We start from the raw sequence: 21663 nt of genomic DNA on the forward strand, positions 1-21663 counted from the left end.
ACACCACATCCAAGGAACAAATCTCCTTCTCTGAAAACACTTTTGGAAAAGCGGGCATGTCCTTTCGCCATCCCTGTAAACCTTGTTCTAGAAGGAAGAAGAGAAGGCCCAAAAAATGAGGTTTTTGTGAAATTTGGAGCCAAACAGATGCACCAAATTTTGGAAAAGCCTCTTTTGAAGGCACGATTTGCGTATTTTTTTCCAACATTTCTTCGTAGTCTAGACATACCCTGAAAGGGGACATGGTAGTGGTTTACTAGTACCTAAATGGGTGTTACAAGGAGGAGGGAGAAAAATTGCTCTCCTTGGGCTCTGAGGATAGGACAAGAAGCAATGGGCTTAAACTGTAGCAAAGGAGGTTTAGGTTGGACATTAGGAAAAACTTCCTAACTGTCAGGGTGGTTACACACTGGAATACATTGCCTAGGGAGGTTCGTTGCTAGAGATTTAAGAGCAAGTTAGATAGACATCTCTCAGGAATGGTCTAGAAACTAGATGGGGTTTGGTCCTGCCCTGAGGGCAGGGAACTGGATTCAAAGACTTCTCAAGGTCCCTTCCAGATCTAGTGTTCCATGAGTCTGTATCAGCAAATTCCCTTAAATGCAGATGCCCTGGAAAAGTCATCTTCTCTAGTGGTATCTGGCTTGAGTTTAAGTTTATGTCATTTAGATTAATCCCTATCAGTGCTTCCTTTAGGAGGCTTGTCAGCCAGGTGCTGCAGGGTTTACAGATCTTCTTCAGGGCCTATGTACACAACTTGGCTGTTTTCAGTGATTCTTGGCAAGCCCAGCTGAGACATTTGGAGATGGCATTGCAGAGACGCACAGAGACCAGACTCACTGCTGCAGCTCCCAATGAAAGATGGGGGCCAGGGTGTTTCCCACACAAATTTCTCATCCCTTCCACACTCAGGGACGTACACACCTTTACCTAATCCGTAGGGCTCAAGGCATGACCCTGTTAATTTAAACTCCCACCCTTACCCAGTTCCTAGGACTCAGGGTGTAATTCCCCGTGGGAATGCAGGATCTCTGCCACTGAAAAAGCCTCACAGAGTAATATTCTTATTCTCTATTTATTTACAATTACCAAGAAAGCAGAATACATGCTAAGCACATATCATGCTCGCCAATCCTGATGAGGCAGGCAGACTTCCCCTGTTGGGGCTGACAAAGTCACTCTCTGGACGCTGGCTGCTGCACCTCAGAGTCTTGTGGGGTGAGTCCTCCTAAAGGTGTTCCCTCTTTCATCTTTCCTGCTCGATGTTCTTTCCTTTCCTTGCTGCTTGATGTTCTGTTCTTCCTCACCTTTTTCCTTCTTGGACCCCAGTTTTAGTAGTGAAACTTGAGTCCTGCTTAGCTATCCCTTGACCAACCATTTTAGTATCATTTTATTAACCAATCATAACCTATTGCAACAGAACTACCTAACCAATCACAACCCACTGCTTTAACTGATTTACACCTAACAAAATTAATTATACAGCAGACGGGAGCAATGACAAACCAGACAGATATGATCCAGTAAACAGTAGAAAAATGAAGCCAATCATCACAGAAGGGATTCCACGCCCTCAGCTATTGAGAAGTCGTTGCCTGCCAGCCGAAATGCTGTTAGCTAAGTTTTCTTTACCCATCTGTTTAATGATGGGTGGCATGACGATGTGGTCTTCTTCTTAACAGCCTGATGTGACACTATTGTAGATGGATATAAAGCAGTCAAGTAGTACTTTAAAGACTAGCAAAATAATTTATTAGGTGATGAGCTTTTGCGGGACAGACCCACGTCTTCAGCCCATCGCCAGACCAGAACAGACTCAATATTTAAGGCACAGAGAACCCCACCCCTCCACTCTCTGATTTGCTCACCTTGATCATTTTTTTTCTGATTTGTCCTCCTTGATTACTGTTTTTGGTTCTCTGCGCCTTAAATATTGAGTCAGTTCTGGTCTGGCTATGGGCTGAAGAAGTGGGTCTGTCCCACGAAAGCTCATCACCTAATAAATTATTTTGTTAGTCTTAAAGTGCTACTTGCCTGCTTTTTGTTTTGATAGTATATAGACTAGCACGGCTTCCTCTCTGTTACTATTGTAGATGGAATGTGAGTATGTGACTTGTAGCTTCACAGTTAACGGCTGGTGCTCTCTAGTCTGGCTGTAGACAAGTTCTAGGCCTCTCAATATGGTTAGAGAAACCATATTTAGAGAAACCAGGTTATACTGTTACAGGGGAGATACCCGAGTTAGGGCACAAGCTGGCAGTGAGTTTGTTCAGCCTGACTCTTGAAAAGGAGACGCCATCAGGAATTTGTCTGCTGTACCAACCACAAAACCTCTCCAACCCTTGGTAACCTGGCCCGCTACTCCTGGAGGTTGGTAAATGGGGTTAGTGAAATTGTGACTCCTATAATAAACCTTACAGGAAAGGGTGCGCCTGACAGGGATGATGGCCTGGGTAGAGGGCTTCAAAGAATTTAACCACTGGAATAAATTGCCTAGGCCCAGGTTTGCCAACAGGGAGGGCAAAGGGGCAGTTGCCCGAGCTCCTGGCCTTTCAAAGGGGCCCAGAGCTCTGGCTGTCACCGCTGCCAGAGTCATAGCAGCAGCCGGAGCTCCAGGCGCCTTTGAAATGCCATGGCAGCGCTATACCACCGCTCCGCATGTGGCTGTGCAGGAGCATGGGAGTGCCCAAGCCTGATTGATTTAAGCCCACCCCTTCCACCCTTGGCCCTGCCCCTTCCGGGATGGGGAGCTGGCCCTCCTCCCACCCTGCCCCAGGCCCGTGGTGGCTGTCGGCCCACTGCCTAGGGACATTGTGGAATCTCCATCACTGGAGACATTTAGGAACAGGTTAGGTCTAGAGCAGGGATTCCCAACCTGTGGGTCAGGACCCAAACATACCTCACCATTAGATTTTCTAAGGGTCGCTGACTGGGCTGCTCCGAGCCACATGGGGCTCTTTAAGGAGCCATTTGCAGCTTCTGCTGCTGCTGCCACTGCCGCTCACTCCTACAGCTCCCAATCCTGCCCTGCGGCGCTGCGCTGAAATGGAGCTCAATTTAATTGGTACAGCCGGCAGGAGGGATCTGGCCATTAAATGAATTGAACTGAGTCCCATTTCTGCATGGCAGGGCAGGGAACTGCCCATGCTGCAGGTGGGGGAAGGGAGGAGGAGGGCTGGGGGGGAGCCATGGAGAGCAGGTGGCAGTGGCCTGGTGAAGGAGTGTGGGGGGCAACAGTGGTGCTTGTGGGAGGTAGGTGAGGGGGTGTTTGGGGGTTTAAGCCTGGTGGGGGCACGGTTTGGGGCTGCAAGGTTTAAACCTGGGGGTGGGGAGGCAGTTTGGGGCTGTGAGGGGTTTAAGCCTGGGGGTGGAGTGGGATGGGATGGCAAATCAAGTTTTATAATAACAGAGAGGGAGCCATGCTAGTCTATATACTATCAAAACAAAAAAGCAGTCCAGTAGCACTTTAAAGACTAACAACATAATTAAAGGCTCCACTGGACCTAACCAGGTTATTCACAGAATCACGGGCACATTCTCATGTTGCTCAACCAACATCATATATGTCATCCTGTGCCAACAATGCCCAAATGCTTTGTACATTGAACAGACTTCAAACTTTCTTAGACAAAGAGTTAATGGGCACAAAACAGACATAAAAACACTCCTGATCCACAAACCGGTCAACCAGCATTTTAATGGAGTGGGCCATTCTGTTAATGACTTAAGAGTTTGCGTCCTATCGAAGAATTTTCACTCTGCTTTGGAAAGAGGCTGCTGAACTCTCTTTCATATTCAAATTCAACACATTAACATGTGGTTTGAACCAGGATGCAAATTTTCTGGGACATTATAGGGGCTCTTTGGCATACTTGGCTTATCTAATTCTTGACTCCCCCCAATTCTGCCCCTCTAGCAGACGACCGCAGCAGATGGAGGCAGGGGTTACACAAGGGCCTTCAGAAGGGTGAGATGAGGATCAGACAGCCAGCAGAGGAGAAGCGAGCCCACAGAAAGCACACTAAGGACTTGAAAACACACACCACATCTGCAAGAGATGCAGCAAGGACTGTCACTCTCGTGTGGGTCTTCATAGTCACAGTAGACGCTGTAAATTAAGTCCTCAGTTGAAACTATAAAGGGCGCGATGCATAGTCTATGCAGACTGAAGGATGCTACTACTACTACTACTCTCTGATTTGCTCACCTTGATAATTTTTTTTCTAATTTGTCAACCTTGCTTACTATTTTTGGTTCTCTGGGCCTTAAATATTGAGTCTGTTCTGGTCTGGCTATGGGCTGAAGAAGTGAGGCTGTCCCACAAAAACTCACCTAATGAATTATTTTGTTGGTCTTTAAAGGGCTCCTGGACTGCTTTTTTGTTTTGCAAGATTTATAATGCTTTTTTCTCAGGGGAGGACCCCCCGACTCTGGTTTTGAATTGCCTTGGGTCACAAAGTCTCACTCAAAACAACAAGAAGTCCTGTGGCACCTTATAGACTAACAGATATTTTGGAGCCCACTCATGCATCTGACAAAGCAGGTCTTTGCCCACTAAAGCTTATGCTCCGAATTATCTGTTAGTCTGTAAGGTGCCACAGGACTTCTTGTTGTTTTGAAGATACAGACTAACTTGGCCACCTCTCTGATAAAAGTCTTATTGCATTGTCAAAATGGGTTGCCATCTTGAAAAGGTTGTGAACCGCTGGTCTGCACCATCAGGGATGGTCTAGAAGGTGCTTGGTCCTGCCATGAGGCAGGGGAATGGACTTGATGACCTTTTGAGGCCCCTTCCAGTGCTAGTGTTGTGTGATTCTATGATATGCACAAAGCAGTGGGTAAAAAGCCAGTTTTCATATGCCCAAATTCAGCAAACCCTGTGTGGTGTGCCCTGACGTATCGTGTTAGACCCAGGGCTAATGCAGGCTGGACAAACAAGCCCCATTGCCTTCTAAGACAAAAAGAACCCTCTCCAAGCAGAACTGTGCTGCCATCGAGAGGGAATCATATGCGATAATTTGGGTTATTAACCACTCAGTCTGTATAGCAGGAATGTAAGGGTCTAACAGCGCACTCCCCCGCCAAGGGACCAATTTGCAATGCTACACTGCAGCCTAGCTCTGCATGAGTATCTCAGGGAAACAGCCCATGGTAAGAGAAAAGAAAATCTAATGACAGAGACCTAACTGAGACATATGCAAGAGGGTAGGTGCTCCATCTTCCTCCACCATTTTTGCACTGAGGGTGTGATGTTATCAAACCAGCTCCTGCTGAGGTCTCCATCGCTCAAACAACAACCGGGCTGGAATCGGGCTGACTCCCCCACGCGTTACAGTTGTCCAATAAGGAATTAGAACTACAAGAATGCGTTTCGAAAGTATTGGACGCTTGTGAGTTGATGTCTGCATTAATCTCACCCATAATCTCGATCTCTATCCCTGGCTGGTTGCAAGGTGACCATTGTGGGGTTATAAAGAGGACAGGAAATGTACGTTGTCTTGAATGCCACAGCCCACGAAGATGAGTCATGCAAGGGGATTCGTCTCATCAGGTGAGCGTGCAGCTCAGAGCACAAGGAAGGAGAGGATAAAAACCCCTAATGAGAAGGAACTGCCTCTCTGCTGCATGGCCTCTTAGGGGTGTGGTGAGGGGCAGGTTTACCCGGCATAAGCAAGTGGTCCTCAGTGCTTAACTGTGGTTAGCCTGAACGGACGTACAAAGCTTGCTTGTCATAGAAGCGTCTCCAGGCTGAACCTCTCTCTCCATAATCCAGCATGATTTTAATTAGCCAGACCATCACTTATCATGGCTGTGGCCAAGTTTCCCATGGTTCCATAAAGTTTGTTTCCAGCCACCTGTCCTGGCTCTCAGTGTTTTGTGCTGTTGTTTAGCTCTAATTTGCACTCAATGTCCTCTAAGAGCCCCGTAAGCAGTGAAAATGTTGGTAATGTGCTAGAAAACGTTGACTTCCCATTGTCCAGCTAAGGCTCTCAGCCGGCTCTGTTCAACTCCCGAGGGTGCCGGACGAGAGAGGTTCAATCTGTATTCCTTTTTGAAATTGAAGAGTGCAACTCATTTGTGTGCATTTCTGCTTGCACGCTTTCACCTTGCAAATAACAACCTCCTTTTCCTATTTAATAACTCTCTATGGAGCTGATCACAGGATTAGCAACAAGACTTGCCTTTGTCATCAAATCTTAGGTTGAACTGACCTACGTGACCAATCCATGGGGACTGGGAGTAACCTGAATATTGCACAAAACAAAAAACAGTAAAGTAGCACTTTAAAGACCAACAAAATAATTTATTAGGTGAGATTTGTGGGGCAGGCCTACTTCTTCAGCCCATAGCCATACCAGAACAGACTCAATATTTAAGGCCCAGAGAACCAAAAATAGTAATCAAGGTGGACAAATCAGAAAAAAAAAATTGTCAAGGTGAGCAAATCAGAGAGTAGAGGGGCAGAAGGGTGGGAGGAGTCAACAATTAGATTAAGTCAAGTATGCAAAAGAGCCCCTATAATGACCCAGAAGATTCCCATCCCGGTTCAAATTATGTGTTCATGTGTTGAAGTTGAATATAAAAGAGAGTTCAGCAGCCTCTCTTTCCAAAGTAGTGTGAAAATTCCTCTTCAATCAGATGCAAACTCTTAAGTCATTAACAGAATGGCCCAGTCCATCAAAATGTAGGCTGACTGGTTTGTGGATCAGGAGTGTTTTTATGTCTGTTTTGTGCCCATTAACTCTTTGTCTAAGAGAGTTTGAAGTCTGTCCAATATACAAAGCATCTGGGCGTTGTTGGCACAAGATGGTATATATGATGTTAGTTGAGGAACATGAGAATGTGCCCGTGATTCTGTGACTAATCTGGTTAGGTCCAGTGATGGTATCTCCAGAAAAGATATGTGGACAAAGCTGGCAGTGGGCTTTGTTGCAAGGAAAAGTCTCAGGACTGGTGTTCCTGGGGTATAGACTGTGGCTGTTTGTGAGGATCCTCCTAAGGTTGGGAGGTTGTCTATAGCAGAGAACAGGCCTGTCACCTAGGGCCTTCTGGAGTGTGGCATCCTGATTAAGGATAGGTTGTAGGTCTTTAATAATGCGTTGCTGAATATTGCACGCATCTCTGGTAGAAGGGATGGCAACGGCAGGTTTGCCAGCATGGCAAGACCGATGAGAATACCCAGTCAGAGGGGGACCTGCTGAAGTGAGTGAAGACTTTGATACTTGTGTAGGGAATGTGGCAGAAGGAATGCAGTGCTGCTGAAGGCTGGGAGGAATGAGTCTCCCAGAAGTCATCTGCATGAGAATGCAAAAGGTGTGCATGTGTGATACCTTTTCAGGCAAAGCCTAATGGGTAGCAAGTAAGCCATGAGATTGGGTCTATTGTAAACATGTAGTTGTAAAATCACAATTTAAGCTGACACTTAAGGTGGGAGTTGTGAGATCTCACCAATGCTCTGGGTTGTTGTGGAGGGACAGGGCAGTCGCCTTAGCTGTGTAAGACATTGATTACACAGGGCTCCCTGGTTTAAAGCATTGTCAGAGAGCAAGGGGAGGGGTATGGGTTGAGCCAGCTTGCTGAGTGCCTTGGCCCTGCCTGTGCCTTGGCCATATAGCTGTAAGCCTGGCTTGACTAACCCTCCCCACCTGTTAAAAGATAGAGCTGGATACTAGGGTGTTTGTGAAACCCCACACTAGAGATACCAAGAGCTGAAATCACAGAGTGGCAGCTGAGGCCACACAGAGCTGAAATCACTGGGTTCTGCCTTAGGGCAGTCCCAAGCAGTGGGGTTAGGACCAGTGGACAACAGCAGGACCAGCGGGCAGCCGGTAGGAGGGGCGGTGGCGGTAGACACCGGTGGGCGGCCGGTAGGAGCGGTGGTAGATGACAGCGGCTGGTAGGAGCGGTGGCGGATGATGGCGACTGGCAGACGGCTGGTGACAGCAAGGGGAGGCTACAGACAAGTGGACAGCTAGTATTGCCCTGGTGATGTATCTGTGGGCTTTGAGTTTGGGACTGCACCGCAGAGGGTACCACCCTGTAACCGTGTGTGTGTGGAAAAGGGCCAAGAGCCCCAGCAAGAGACTGGGTTCTACTGCATATGGGGATGGTATCTGGGTAAAGGGGGGCTTGTCTCTTCTTTGCTGAGATATGCTGCATCTGTCGCTGTAACCTTGGGGTAGGTTACGGTCATTAAACAAGCCATTTCTATCTCAGACTCTGTGCTTGCGAGGGGGGGGAGAACCGCCTTACAGGCACCCAGCACGGGGGTGAAATTGTCCCAGGCCACTGGGTGGGGGCTCGAGCCGGTTGGTTGTATCCTTGATAGGAAAACCCCACAAGAGTTGAGCCCGGCCCTTCTGGCAGGCATCTGGCGTTAACAGAAGGGTTACACTTGGTTGGTGAAATCTAAGTACAGAACAAAACCAGGGCCCAAGCCCCAGAGGTTGGCACCCAGTGCAGGCAGCGTTGAACAATAAGGAGGGAGCCCGAGATTGGTAGAAGGGCATTCACTGAGGATGGGCCCCAACTTCAGAACTGGGAGCGCAGTCCAGCTTGTACCCTTCCACGGGGCTGTTCAGGTCAGCGGCTTTGGTTCATGGCACGTAGCTCTCAGGCAGCTCCTGTCTGTCTGGAGATTTGAAACTGACGTGCTCCTTTACTGAGTGACCCAGAAGGAAGGCAAGAAAAGAATTCACTGGTGGTGGGTGCTCAGGGCACCTGCTGGGACCTGCTTGCGAAAGACGGGATAGAAATAGCCATGGTGCTGTGGTTGCTGGCACTGGGCCATGACCTAGAGGCACCCAGTGCAGAGAAAGGAGCTTCTGTTCCTGCTGCCTACTGATGCTGCATCTGCCCTTGGTGTGGGTGTGCTGGGTGCCCTGAGATGGGGACAGCACGGGGTCTGCAGCAGAGCCGGGTCTGTCCTGCATAGGCCCCTGCGCTCAGCTCACCTCCTCCTGCTGGGGCCAGGCTGGGCTCTGTGGGGGCAGCTGGTTACAAGGGGGGCTCAGCACATGGAGCGGCGGGAGGGAAACCAGGGTTCGGTGCACAGGGGGCGTATACCAGGCTCTGTATGGGACAGGGGGAGGCGGGTACAAGACCAGCTCCGTGCACCACAGGGGGAGAGGTCAGCTGGGCTCTGTGCATGACAGGGGAGATACAAGAGCCGCTTCGTGCAAGGAGGGGCAGGTAAGAGGGGAGACCGACTCCATGAATGGCAGGAGGGGCACAGGGGACACCGTGCACAGTGTGGGGGGGTGGGGGGGAAGCCGGACTCTGTGCATAGTGAGGGGGGACACCCAGGATCCGTGGAGGGGGGGGCAGCTGGGATCTGTGGAGGGGGGACAGCCGGGCTTTGCGGAGGGGGGGCAGCCGGGCTCTGTGGAGGTGGGGGAGGGCAGTCGGGCTCTGTGCATGGGGGGGGCAGTCGGGCTCTGTGCCTGGTGGGGGGGGCAGCCGGGCTCTGTGGAGGGGGGGAGCAGCTGGAGTCTGTGCATGGTGGGTGGGGGGAGCCAGGCTCTGTGGAGTGGGGCAGCCGGGCTCTGTGCCTGGTGTGGGGTCAGCCGGGCTCTGTGCATGGTGGGGGGCAGCCGGGCTCTGTGCATGGTGGGGGGCAGCCGGGCTCTGTGGAGTGGGGGCAGCAGGGCTCTGTGCATGCTGGGGGGCAGCAGGGCTCTGTGGAGGTGGGGAGCAGCCAGAGTCTGTGCATGGTGGTGGGGGGGCAGCCGGGCTCTGTGCCAGGTGTGTGTGGGGGGGCAGCCAGGCTCTGTGGAGGCGGGGGCAGCCGGAGTCTGTGCATGGTGGGAGGCAGCCGGGCTCTGTGGAGGGGGGGAGCAGCTGGAGTCTGTGCATGGTGGGGGGGGGCAGCCGGGCTCTGTGGAGGGGGGGCAGCAGGGCTCTGTGCCAGGTGGGTGGGGGGAGCCAGGCTCTGTGGAGGCGGGGGCAGCTGGAGTCTGTGCATGGTGGGAGGCAGCCGGGCTCTGTGGAGGGGGGGAGCAGCTGGAGTCTGTGCATGGTGGGGGGCAGCCGGGCTCTGTGGAGTGGGGGCAGCAGGGCTCTGTGGAGGGGGGGAGCAGCCAGAGTCTGTGCATGGTGGTGGGGGGGCAGCCGGGCTCTGTGCCAGGTGTGTGTGGGGGGGCAGCCAGGCTCTGTGGAGGCGGGGGCAGCCGGAGTCTGTGCATGGTGGGAGGCAGCCGAGCTCTGTGGAGGGGGGCAGCCGGGCTCTGTGCATGGTGGGGGGGCAGCCGGGCTCTGTGCACGGTGGCGAGGGGGGGGACAAGCCGGGCCGTGCACGGTGGGCGGGAGGGATAAGCCCCGCTCCGAGCATGGCCGGGGGCAGCTGGACCCCCCCTTCCCTGTGCCCGCCCCAGCAGCGCGCCCGGGGCTAGGCCCCGCCCGCCCGGGGCTTCCCCGCTGGTGACTGCAGGAGGTTCCCTCCCCTCGCGGCACAGCTCGCCCGCAGCCATGGCCGAGGTGGCGGGGAGCAGCGGCCGGGCCTGGAAGCGACACATCGTCCGGCAGCTGCAGCTCCGGGACCGGGCGCAGAGCGGCCGCTTCCTGGACGTGGTGCAGGCCTGTGAGCGAGCGCGGCCGGCCGAGGGGCAGGGGTGGAGCTCCTGGGGCGGGAGGGGTGTGACTTGGGAGTCGGGTGGCTGGAGTAACTGGAGTTTCTGGGAGCTCTTAGATCTGGGCAGGGGCAGGGGTAGGTGCAGACTTGGGCCGGGGGTGTTAGATTTGGGAGTGGGGGCAGGGGTAGGTGCAGACCTGGGCCGGGGGTGTTAGATCTGGGCGGCGGGCAGGGGTAGGTGCAGACCTGGGCCGGGGGTGTTAGATTTGGGAGTGGGGGCAGGGGTAGGTGCAGACCTGGGCCGGGGGTGTTAGATCTGGGCGGCGGGCAGGGGTAGGTGCACACCTGGGCCGGGGGTGTTAGATCTGGGCGGGGGCAGGGGTAGGTGCACACCTGGGCCGGGGGTGTTAGATCTGGGCGGCGGGCAGGGGTAGGTGCACACCTGGGCTGGAGGTGTTAGATTTGGGAGTGGGGGCAGGAGTAGGTGCAGACCTGGGCCGGGGGTGTTAGATCTGGGCGGAGGCAGGGGAGGGTGCAGACCTGCTCTGGGGGTGTTTGATATGTGTGGGGGGCAGGGGTGGGTGCAGACCTGGTCTGGGGGTGTTTGATATGGGCAGGGGGCAGGGGTGGGTGCAGACCTGGTCTGGGGGTGTTTGATATGGGCGGGGGGCAGGGGTGGGTGCAGACCTGGTCTGGGGGTGTTTGATATGGGCGGGAGGCAGGGGAGGGTGCAGACCTGGTCTGGGGGTGTTTGATATGGGCGGGGGGCAGGGGTGGGTGCAGACCTGGTCTGGGGGTGTTTGATATGGGCGGGAGGCAGGGGAGGGTGCAGACCTGGTCTGGGGGTGTTTGATATGGGCGGGAGGCAGGGGAGGGTGCAGACCTGGTCTGGGGGTGTTTGATATGGGCGGGGGGCAGGGGTGGGTGCAGACCTGGTCTGGGGGTGTTTGATATGGGCGGGGGGCTGGATTAACTGGAGCTGCTGGGGACTGTTTCATCTGGGAATGGAGGGAGCTTAGGGGCTTCAGACCTGGGCAGGAGGTTCGGTGGGGGAAAGCGGGGATGGAAAAGCTGGAGCCCCTAGTGGAGAGCGTACTCGACTTGCGATGGGATACGTAGGTGCAGGCCTGTGGCGGGTGAGGGGCGTGCTGCACTGGCCGTTGCTTGGGACAGGGGAAGATGTGGAGGTGGGGGTGAATGGAAGGGCTCAGTGCGCCCCTGGGGTGGGTGTCTTTGTGGCAGTGATGGAAGGGAAAGGGGTAGGTGCCGACTTGGAGCTTGTCTCTGTTTCGGGTGTGAGGCAGGAGCACCTGCAGCCCTGGTTTGTGGGTGAGTTTGGAGGCGGAGCAGCCCCTGCTGGGGTGATGGATGGGGCACTGGGGGCCACCCCGGGCCCATCACACAACGAATCTTGGGCAGTAGGCAAGACAACACTCCATTTGTTACCCAACAAACTGTTGTGTGCTGGGTTCCGCCCCTTCCCTCTCTCCGCCTCTGGCTGGGTGAGTCATTTGTTTTGTAGCTGCCTGCCTATAAAATAAGAATATCCCTTTTCTGGCCATGGGACCTGTCGTGTGCGAGCTCACTTTTCCACCTCACTCTGCTCCTCTGTTTTGACTTGGAAATCTGAGCTGCAACATTGGCCTCGTCCCCCGCTGCTGGCCCTCGCACACTGTGCACTCTGGCCTTTTTCTTCCCTGCATCTGCCAAATGCCCACTGGGGAGGCACCCAGAATTGCTGAGTCTCCCCCGGCCCTGAAAGCTGTCACAGAGCTGAAAGAAACTTTTCCATGGTGTCTGAGGCAGAAGAAACCTTAGGGGCTGTTAAGTGTCATGGGATAAGAGGGAAGGTCCTCTCTTGGATTGGTAACTGGCTAAAAAGATTGGAAACAAAGGGTAGGAATAAATGGTCAGTTTTCAGAATGGAGAGAGGTAAACAGGGAGTCTGTGCTGGGACCAGCCCTATTCAACATAGTTATTTGGGAAAAGGGATAAACAGTGAGGTGGCAAAATTTGCAGATGACACAAAGCTGCTCCGAATAGTTAAGTCCTGAGCAGACTGTGAAGAGTTACAAAAGGATCTTAATAAATTGGGTGATTGGGCAACGAAATGGCAGATGAAATTCAATGTTGATACGTGGAAAGTAATGCACTTGGGAGAATATAATCCCAACTATACATATAAAATGAGGGGGTCTGACTTAACTGTTACCACTCAAGAAAGAGATCTTGGAGTCACTGTGGATAGTTCTCTGAAGACATCCACTCAGTTTGCTGCAGCAGTCAAACAAACAAACAAAATGTTGGGAATCATTAAGAAAGGAACAGATAATAAGGCAGAAAATGTCATATTACCTTTATATAAATCCATGGTATGTCCACATCTGGAATACAGTGTACAGATGTGGTCGCCCCATTTCAAAAAAGATATATTGGAATTGGAAAAGGTTCAGAAAAGGGCAACAAAAATGATTGGGGTGTGGAGCGTCTGCCATATGAAGAGAGATTAATAAGACTGAGACTTTTTAGTTTGGAAAAAAGACAGTTAAGCGGGGATATGATCGAGGTGTATAAAATCATGACTGGTGTGGAGAAAATAAATAAAGGGTTGTTATTTACTTCTTCTCACCACACAAGAACTAGGAGTCACCAAATGAAATTAATAGGCAGCAGGTTTAAAACAAACTATAGGAAGTATTTTTTCACACAGCGCACAGTTAACCTGCGGAACTCCTTGCCGGAGAATGTTGTGAAGGCCAAGACTATAGAAGAGTTTAATAAAGAACTAGACACATTCATGGGGGACGGGTCCATCAATGGCTGTTAGCCAGGGTGGGCATGGACGGTGTCAATAGCCTCTGTTTGCAAGAGGCTAGAAATGGGCGACAGGGAATTGATCGCTTGATGATTCCCTGTTCTGTTTATTCCCTGTGGGGCACCTGGCACTGGCCGCTGTCAGAAGACAGGATACTGGGCTTGATGGGCCTATGGTCTGACCCCGTATGGCCGTTCTTATGGCTGGTTAGATCTCCGTGCTGCTGCTCGGGCTCTGAACTGCTGCCGGAAATGAGGCTTGTTCCGCCTGGAGCGGGAGGGGAGTACTCTTGTGCAGTGATGGATAAGCCAGCTTAGTGAGTGGGCCACAGGAGTGGCCCTCTTTCATCTAATGGGCTGCAAAATCATTGCAACCAAGGTGGTCTCCCAGGAGTGGGTGGTTTTGCTCAAGGTGTTGGCGCACCTCGAGTTTGCAAGGCGTGCCGATTGAACTGTAGCAGGGTTTTGATTGGCTGCGGAGTCACCGTGCATTTGTCATGCACCTCACAGTTAGTACTGCCGGTGGGAAAAAACAGCACGGATGGAAACCAGCGGAAGCTGACAACCCTGCCCATGGGCAACGGTAAATGAAACTCCTCGTGGGCCGAATACAGAGCCCCGATCCTCTGCGCATGGCCTGCAGCCGCAGACTGCCAGCCACTGCTTCAGTGTGGTAAAGGGAGAGGAAGATAAAAGCTCGGAAATGACATTAGCCGAGGAGAGAGCTAGGCTGCGTGTCAGAGAAAACTTCCTGGATGTTCTCAGCTATTTGGCTTGTGCTAGCAATGAGCATCTGGAAAGGCGATTATATCTCCTGCTTCAGGGCTCATGCCAATACGCAATGATTAGAGGCCAAATTGTGACTTCCTGGGGGGGAACAGGTTCATCAACTTCCTTTTGAAACAGCCAGTGCCAGTTGCTATCGGCGACGGTATATGTGACTGGAAGGACCTCAGACGTTGGATCGGGCAGTCATTATACTCCCCAGTCAGGATCTGTGTCCCGTTGTGCAAGGTGCTGCACATACCCACTGACTTAATCCCTGCCCCGAAGAGCTGATATCTCAGGCATGACCAAGTAGCTCTGTATCAGAGGGGGAGCTGTGTTAGTCTGTATCCGCAAAAACAACGAGAAGTCCTGTGGCACCTTAGAGACTAACAGATTTATTGGAGCATCAGCTTCCGTGGGCAAAGACCCACTTCATCGATGCATACAGCAAGCAAGCGGCTCTCTTCAGCTGTGCCCTGGAATCGTCATAGACACATTTGCAGGATAAGGGTCTATTTTAAGTCAGTACTCCAGAAGTGAATCTGATGAAGAGTATGGGGTGACTGATAAAAGGTGGTTGATAAAATCCACGGTTACATAGCTAGGCAACAGCTGTATGAGTCTGATTTTTGTTAGCCCTTGCATTTGCCAAGTTCTATTGTTTAAATCTCAGGCGGTCATCAATATACATATGTATATTTCTCTTTAAAATAAATGTAATTTCCCAAGGAAGTGCCACCCTTACAACCTTCTCTACATCATGCAGCCAAATTTTAGAAGTCCTGGGGGGCATAATCCTTCCCTGGCCTTCATGAGATAGATCAAAGGAGCTCTGTGCCTCAGTTTCCCTGTGCGTAAATACTGACCATCTTTGTAAAAGGCTCTGAGATCTGCTGATGAAAAGCTATGTAGAGCAGCTAGGTCGCATTATTATTGCTCACGTCCCTGCCTCCTGCTTTATACTTTTCTGATGGGCATCCAAAGTTTATCGTACACTCCCCTCTGCTAAATGGCTGTTCAGGGTCCAAGGTTACTGTAATTTTCCCTGTTGTTACTCACTCTTTACATTTGTACCTTTATCTCAAAGTGCTTTCCCGGCCCTCCAGCTGCATTTCTCAGCCTGGATCTAGTTTCACTGTAATTTCTGTGCCAATCTCCAGAACCAAAGCAAAGGAGCGTGTGAAATGGGGGGGCGAGAGTACCCCAGGCTCTAGGATCCCCTGCAAGGCTGGCGAGGGTTGCAGGAAGGTTCTAGGGAGAGCGCAGCTCTTTCCTTGAGATCTTTGTGTTGAGATTGGCAGGAAACGCCTGTGTGTGCTTTCGCTTTCTGCTTGTCAGAAGCAGAGGCTGTGTCAGACTGATGCATACAAATATAAATGCTGAGTACATATGTAGGTGACAGAAGCAGCTGAACCACTGCTGACTTCTGTCCTGGTCTGCACTTGTATCTAAATCAGGCTCACCGCTGGTTCTGATCGCCCTGCCAGCAATGAGGAGCTCCAGTTGCGTAGACACAGCTTGATTGTTCTTCCTGGTTTTGGCTTTGCACTCTCTGTGCCCTGGGGGTTCAGTAAGTGATATGCATCTGATAGAACTGAAAGGGACCGCTGGAGGTCAGCTAGTCCAGTCCCCTACCCCCTTGGCAGGACCAAGCACCATCCCTGCTATCTACTTGCCCCAGTTCCTAAATGGCCTCCTTCGAGGATTGAACTCACCACCCTGGGTTTAGCAGGCCAATGCTCAAACCACGGAGGGTCTGGAGGAGAGTAATTCAGGGATCCTTCACTTTGGGGGTGGCAAGGGGCTAAATTGCAGAAAACAACAAGGAAAGGCCATTCCTGACAAATGCAGCCAGAAGCACAAGGGGGGAAAAACCCTTTGTTGTATTCCGCTCTCAAGCTGTTTTCCAGACTGGCTTTCTTAACAGGACTTGGCTCTCTCCGTCTCTGGCTGTAGGTGGAGAAGGAAGGCGAACAGCCTGGATGCTCATTGCCTGTGGATCTGCCCGCCAGGGAATTGAAGGGCAAACCTTCTCAGGGCAGGTCTACCCTAGACCTGAAAGTCGACCCTAGATATGCAGTTCCAGCTACGACAATGGTGGAACAGGAGTCGACTTATCTAGGATTGACTGACCTGGCCGTGCTTGCAGCTCGCAGAGAGAGGTGGACAGGGGAAACCCGCCTATCGACCTCTCTTCCCCCTCGCGATAATGAGGAGTACCAGGGTCGACTGTTTAAGCTCTGAATGTTCAATTTTACCCGTCCCCCACTAGGTGAGCCAAGTCGAAACCCGGCAGATCGACCCTCACCAGGTCGACTTCCTGGTAAGTGTAGATGTGAGATACACCTGGCGGTTCCATTTCAGGCAGCAGAATGCCGGAGAGAAAGCAGGGTGCAGTGGTTAGGGCCCTGGCCTGTGACCCGGGAGCCCTGGATTTAGTTCCCTGCTCTGCCAGAGACTTCCTGTGTAACCTTGGGCAGGTTGCTTGCGCCCAGGTCCACAACGGTGTTCAGGCTCCGAACAACCATTGCTTTCAAATGGGCCTTCGTCCCTCAGGGCCTCGCTTTCTCTTGCATAAAACAGGACTTAGAGCATTTAGCCCCCAGGGCGATAGCCTGGTAAACACAAAATAGCCTGTGAGCCACTCAGAGACTACAGTAACAAGGGACGGATGCGATGAGTATCTCATTGTGGGAGGAGACAATTACAGCGTAGCCCAGAACTCCTGGGTTCTCTTTGCAGCTCTTCCACTGTCTTGCTGGTGCAACTCTGATCTGACTTGTTTTTCCTCTTTTGATAAGTGCTGTTGATACTGGGCCATTTCCACCTTGCTGAATAGACCTTGTCAGCTCTGGCCCTCCCTCTTACTGGGACCCCACTCCTTAAATACCCCTCTGAAACCACCCCCCCACTCATGCATCTGATGAAGCGGGTGTTTGCCCACGAAAGCTGATGCTCCAAAATGTCTGTTAGTCTATAAGGTGCCACAAGACTTCTTGTTGTTCTTGAAGCTACAGACTAACACGGCGACCTCTCTGATACTGGTGCAACTCTGGCCAGTCTTGTAAGCTTTGTGAGCATCAGTTTCCACCTCTGTGAAATGGCCCAACTTTTGTGGGTGCCTGCGGCTGCTGTGTTTGAATTTCAGGCTTTGTCTGCCCTGCTAACCAAACTTCTGTTGTTCACAGGTGCTTAATTCCCCCCCACCCCCAAACAGAAGTTTGCCCTCAGCAAGTGGCCGTGTAAACATAGACTCACAGACTCTGAGAGCTGGAAGAGCCCTCCAGAGGTCATGGAGTCCAGCCCCCTGCCCAAAGCAGGACCGACCCTGCTCAGGTGTGTTCCCCTGTCCACAGCATGACCCCCATTTGTAGGGGGTGGATGTATTTTGTCGGCAAAAGAGCTGACAAACAGCTCCTGCGCTGCCCGACGTCTAGCATCGTGGCCGTGCCCGAAGCCTCGTGGTCCCGGGGAGCTGTCAGACTGAACGAGTTTGTGTTTGGACGCAGGGGGGGAATGAGACGGACTTCCAGTGACGTGCCCGAGGCTGGGTTACCGTTCCGAATTCGTTCCTGACCGATTTCAGGGGGGAGCCATGCTCATCCGGCTCAGCAAAACCAGCACAAAGTCCAGCATGTGCCTTCGTTAGTATCTAAAGTGCCCCAGGCTCCTTGTTGTTCTAACTTGGTGCCCAGCAGGAGCCCACCGATCACCACGCTGGTGGTAGTCATCTTTCCCTACTTGCTGCATTCGTCCCACCCCGCAAATAAATGCCCTTTCCCATCCCCAGAGCCAGGCACCTCTAGCCCAGGGCGTCAGCAACCTTTTGGAGGTGGAGTGCCTGCCTAGGCCTTCCCACTCCTCTGCCCTGCATCCCCCCATTACCAGTGGGGGTCCACTGGAGGGGGCTCTGGCCCTGGATCTGCGGCGCTCCAGCCCGGCCCTGGGTAGGGGCTCGGGTGCCAGCACCGTGTTCCAGCGGGGGCCCCACAGCAGGGGCTCAGGCTCCGGCCCTGGTGCTGTGCTCTGACGGGGACCTTGTGGCAGGGGCTTGGGCTCCAGCCCTGGTGCCATGCTCCAAGATCCCCATTGGCCATGAAGCCGTGTCCTATTTGCCACGTGTGGTGAGTGGAAACTGTTTTGGACAGCACAGTTCTCACTCTTTCCTGCAGGCTGGATCACTGGGTCCTGGCAGGTTTGTTGAGATTCCCCCCCCAGGAAAAAGGTTCTATAGAAGTGCAAAGGCTGAAGTAATAGGATCACCAATGCTGTCTTGCCCACAGTGCATGAATGGTGTCCCAGTTCACAAAGACGATCGCCCCCCATCTCCAGATCTCACAGGTCTCTCTCAGATCCTGCAAGCCAGGTGCCTATTCAGGTCACAAATTGACCCCCTGTTGGCTGAGAAGACTCTCCTTGCTGTGCCACAAAAGGGGTGCGTTATGGGGGTTTGCGCTTTTCTCGAGGGCACCAGGCATTGGCTGCTGTATCTGACACAGCAGCTCCAGTGGGAAAAAAGTCTCTCTAGGTCACGCACTGTGTTTTTTTCTGCTTTAACCAAATTGATTCTCTTCCTTCTGTTGGGGGCGACTTTTCTTCTTTCATTTTCAGTAACGCTTTTCGAGCAGAGACTCGAGCCAGGGAGGCTGAATTTTGACTCACTCCCCCTAGATTATGCAATGTTCTTTGCTGTGGCCTCAGTTGAGAGTAACTCAGAACCCAACAGGAACAGGAAGTTTTTAACACACATCGGCACCGTAGAGGCGGATGACCGCTGGGACATGCAGCCGTTTTCCATCCGTGGGTCTCACTGTTCCTTTCCTGTGTAGCTCCACAGAGGGGGTGCTTCCAGGCTGCAGTTCTGAATGCACTGGACCATGGGAGCAGGGAGGAGATAATAGTGAAATCATTTTTGTAACATCCAACCTAGACTTTCCGCACTGCAACTTGAAATCATTGCTCCTCGGTCTGCCATCCGCCACCACTGAGAGCAGGCTCTGTCCCTCTTTGGAACCCCCCTTCAAGGAGTTGAAGGCAGCTATCAGGTCCCCCCTGTAACATGATTGGGTTTTAAGATGAACGGGCAAGACGTTGTCCCAGGTTTGCACCAAATCTTGTGCCAGTTGGGTCAAGTGAAGTGTCTATTGAAAGCTGGTGATATGCAGAATCTGGTCATACTGCTCATTTGTCTGTATGGCTTTTACCTGTGGAGTTAGAAGTATTGGCTGTGGGCTTACATGGGAAATTCTCGTTTCTGGGGGACTACAGTAGTTTAGTTTCTGGGCAACCAATTGTGGAAGTGTTGCTAGTCTGGCAAAGCTGGACTTGACAGGCAAAAGACCTTAATGGATTCCAATCAGCGTCTGAGGAATCTGGCTGCAGACATGTAACCCAGGCCACAGGCAGTGGCAGATGGCCTAGAAAGGCCATGCACAGGCGACCTGCCCACGTGACAGGCTCCATTTCGGACGTGCCTCCACACAAGGAGGAACAGTGGAATTCCCGCCATGTGGGCCAGGGTAGGAAGAGGTCCCTGAGAGCTGCTCTGTTTGCCTTCAGTCTAGCCCATCACTTCAGGAGCATCGCTGCTGGGGACTGGGCCCGGAAGTGCTCTGTCTGACTGGTCGGGTGCCTTGCAGTGGAGGACTCCCAGTCTGGGGCCGTAAGGAGCTCTGTTCTAAGCATTTTGCCTCAACTTGGCCCTCGTAGCAGCACCTGGGAAAACCTCCACTATGACATCCCCTCAGTCTTCTCTTCTGCAGACTAAATAAGCCCAGTTCCCGTGGCCTGTCCTCATAAGTCATGTGCTCCAGGCCCCTCATCATTTTTGTCACCCTCCGCTGGACTCTCTCCAGTTGGAACGCATCCCTCCTGTGGTGAGGTGCCGAGGTCTGGACACAATGCTCCAGAAGTGGCCCCACCATTGTCGAAGAGAGGGGAATAGTGATTTCCCTCAATCTGCTGGAAATGCTCCTGCTAATGCAGCCCAATATGCCATGAGCCGTCTTGGCTACTGGGCACACTGTTGGCTCATATCCAGCCTCTCATCCACTGTCATCTCTAGGTCTTTTTCTGCTGCTCTGCTACTAAGCCAGTCGATCCCCAGCCTGTAACAGTGCTTGGGATTCTTCAGTCCCCAGTGTAGGACTCTACTCCTGTCTGAGTTGAACCACATCTGATTTCTCTTTGCCCAATCCTCCAGTGTGTCGAGGTCATTCTGGACCCTCTCCCTACCCTCCAGCGTATCAGCCTCTCACCCCAGCGTAGTGTCCTCTGCAAACTTGGGTGACGTAGCTTCTAGCTGCTGTGTTGCACCCCAGAGGTGATTGCATTTCAGCAGTGAGGGAGACGATCCCAGAACAGATTCATAATGGTAAACCTCTTTGGGACGAATGGCACAAAGAAACGGGAGGGTTGTGTTGTTGTCATTCTGGCTTCTGTGGGATTTAGCTAGGACCCGTATTCCCTGTGCACCTGTGCAGCCACAGCCAGGGTCTTTGTTTCTAGTGGTGGTGTGCATTTGCAGTTGCCATGGTGCACATAAAATTTATTCCACACACAGATGGAAAAGATTAGCGAGAACATTGGCTGGGATCTCTGTGTGCACCTAGAAGGGCAAAACAATCGGATTCATCCTGATGACGCCGTCGCTTTTGCATCGCAACTGGATGGCACCCAAAATAAACCAAGGGTGTGTAATCAGTGTGGCCGTCTGACGGTCAGGATGAGCTGACCTGTTTCAGGGTTGCTGGGGACTTTTGGCCTCGATGTTTGTATGGAACTCTGGAGGCAATTTTCCTTCATCCCAGTGATGCCCATAACCTCCAGCCAGCTCAGAGGGTTCGGTAGCTCTGGTTCAGCGCTCCTGGGTGGATTAGTGCTCTAGGCCTGCGGTTTGAAATAGGTGGACTCCTGTAGGAGTCCTGGGACGCCCAGCCCTTGGCCTAGGGCGGGCAGCAACCAAAAGAGGGCTATAACACCGGCCCAGCCCTCAGTTCAGGGCGGGGCAGCAATTCACAATAGTAATACAGTGCAGGCCCAGCCGTCGGTTCAGGGCGGGGCAGCAGCACATGGGTTTGAGCAGAGGCCCAGCGCGGGCTGGCCCTGTCAAGGAGGGAGTGGGGGGTCGCAGGCCCTCCCACTCCACTGCGACCCGGCCCGGGGCCCTGGGGGTCGCTCACACACGACCACGGCAGTGGGGATCCAGGCCGCAACACACTGCCATGGGTTCGGGAGCGTCGTTCCCTGGGCCACTTCCTACCTCCACCTCCACCGGGGGAAGGTCCCAGTCCATCTGGTCAGGGGGTCCCGCGGGGTTGGTCTCCTTCAAATCGTCCACCTTCGAGGGCTCCGGCCAGTCGCTCATGTCGATGTCATTGGGATAGTCGGGCGGCGGTAGCACGCTGGGCCCGAGGCAATCCTGGGCCTGGGGGCTGCAGGGGTCCGCCGGGACTCTGGGACAGGCCGCTCCTGGGGCCTCGTGGTCGCTCACCCTCGCCGGTCTGGCCACG

General features: G+C 52.8%; 1 protein-coding gene across 2 annotated transcripts in view; it reads left to right on the forward strand.

Moving 5' to 3' along the window:
• The first annotated feature begins 10449 nt into the window (after positions 1 to 10449).
• The window catches only part of ATG16L2 (autophagy related 16 like 2), a 62099-nt gene continuing 50885 nt past the window's right edge, over positions 10450 to 21663 (forward strand). For both annotated transcript variants that reach the window (XR_012642362.1, XM_074975657.1), the window contains exon 1: positions 10450 to 10579. Coding sequence is in view for 1 of the 2 variants with exons in the window: in XM_074975657.1 (XP_074831758.1) it covers positions 10468 to 10579 (112 nt within the window). In the remaining variant the exon portion in view is untranslated. The remainder of the gene's footprint in view (positions 10580 to 21663) is intronic.

Source organism: Carettochelys insculpta, chromosome 1, assembly GCF_033958435.1.
Source record: "Carettochelys insculpta isolate YL-2023 chromosome 1, ASM3395843v1, whole genome shotgun sequence".
Classification (NCBI taxonomy): domain Eukaryota; kingdom Metazoa; phylum Chordata; order Testudines; family Carettochelyidae; genus Carettochelys; species Carettochelys insculpta.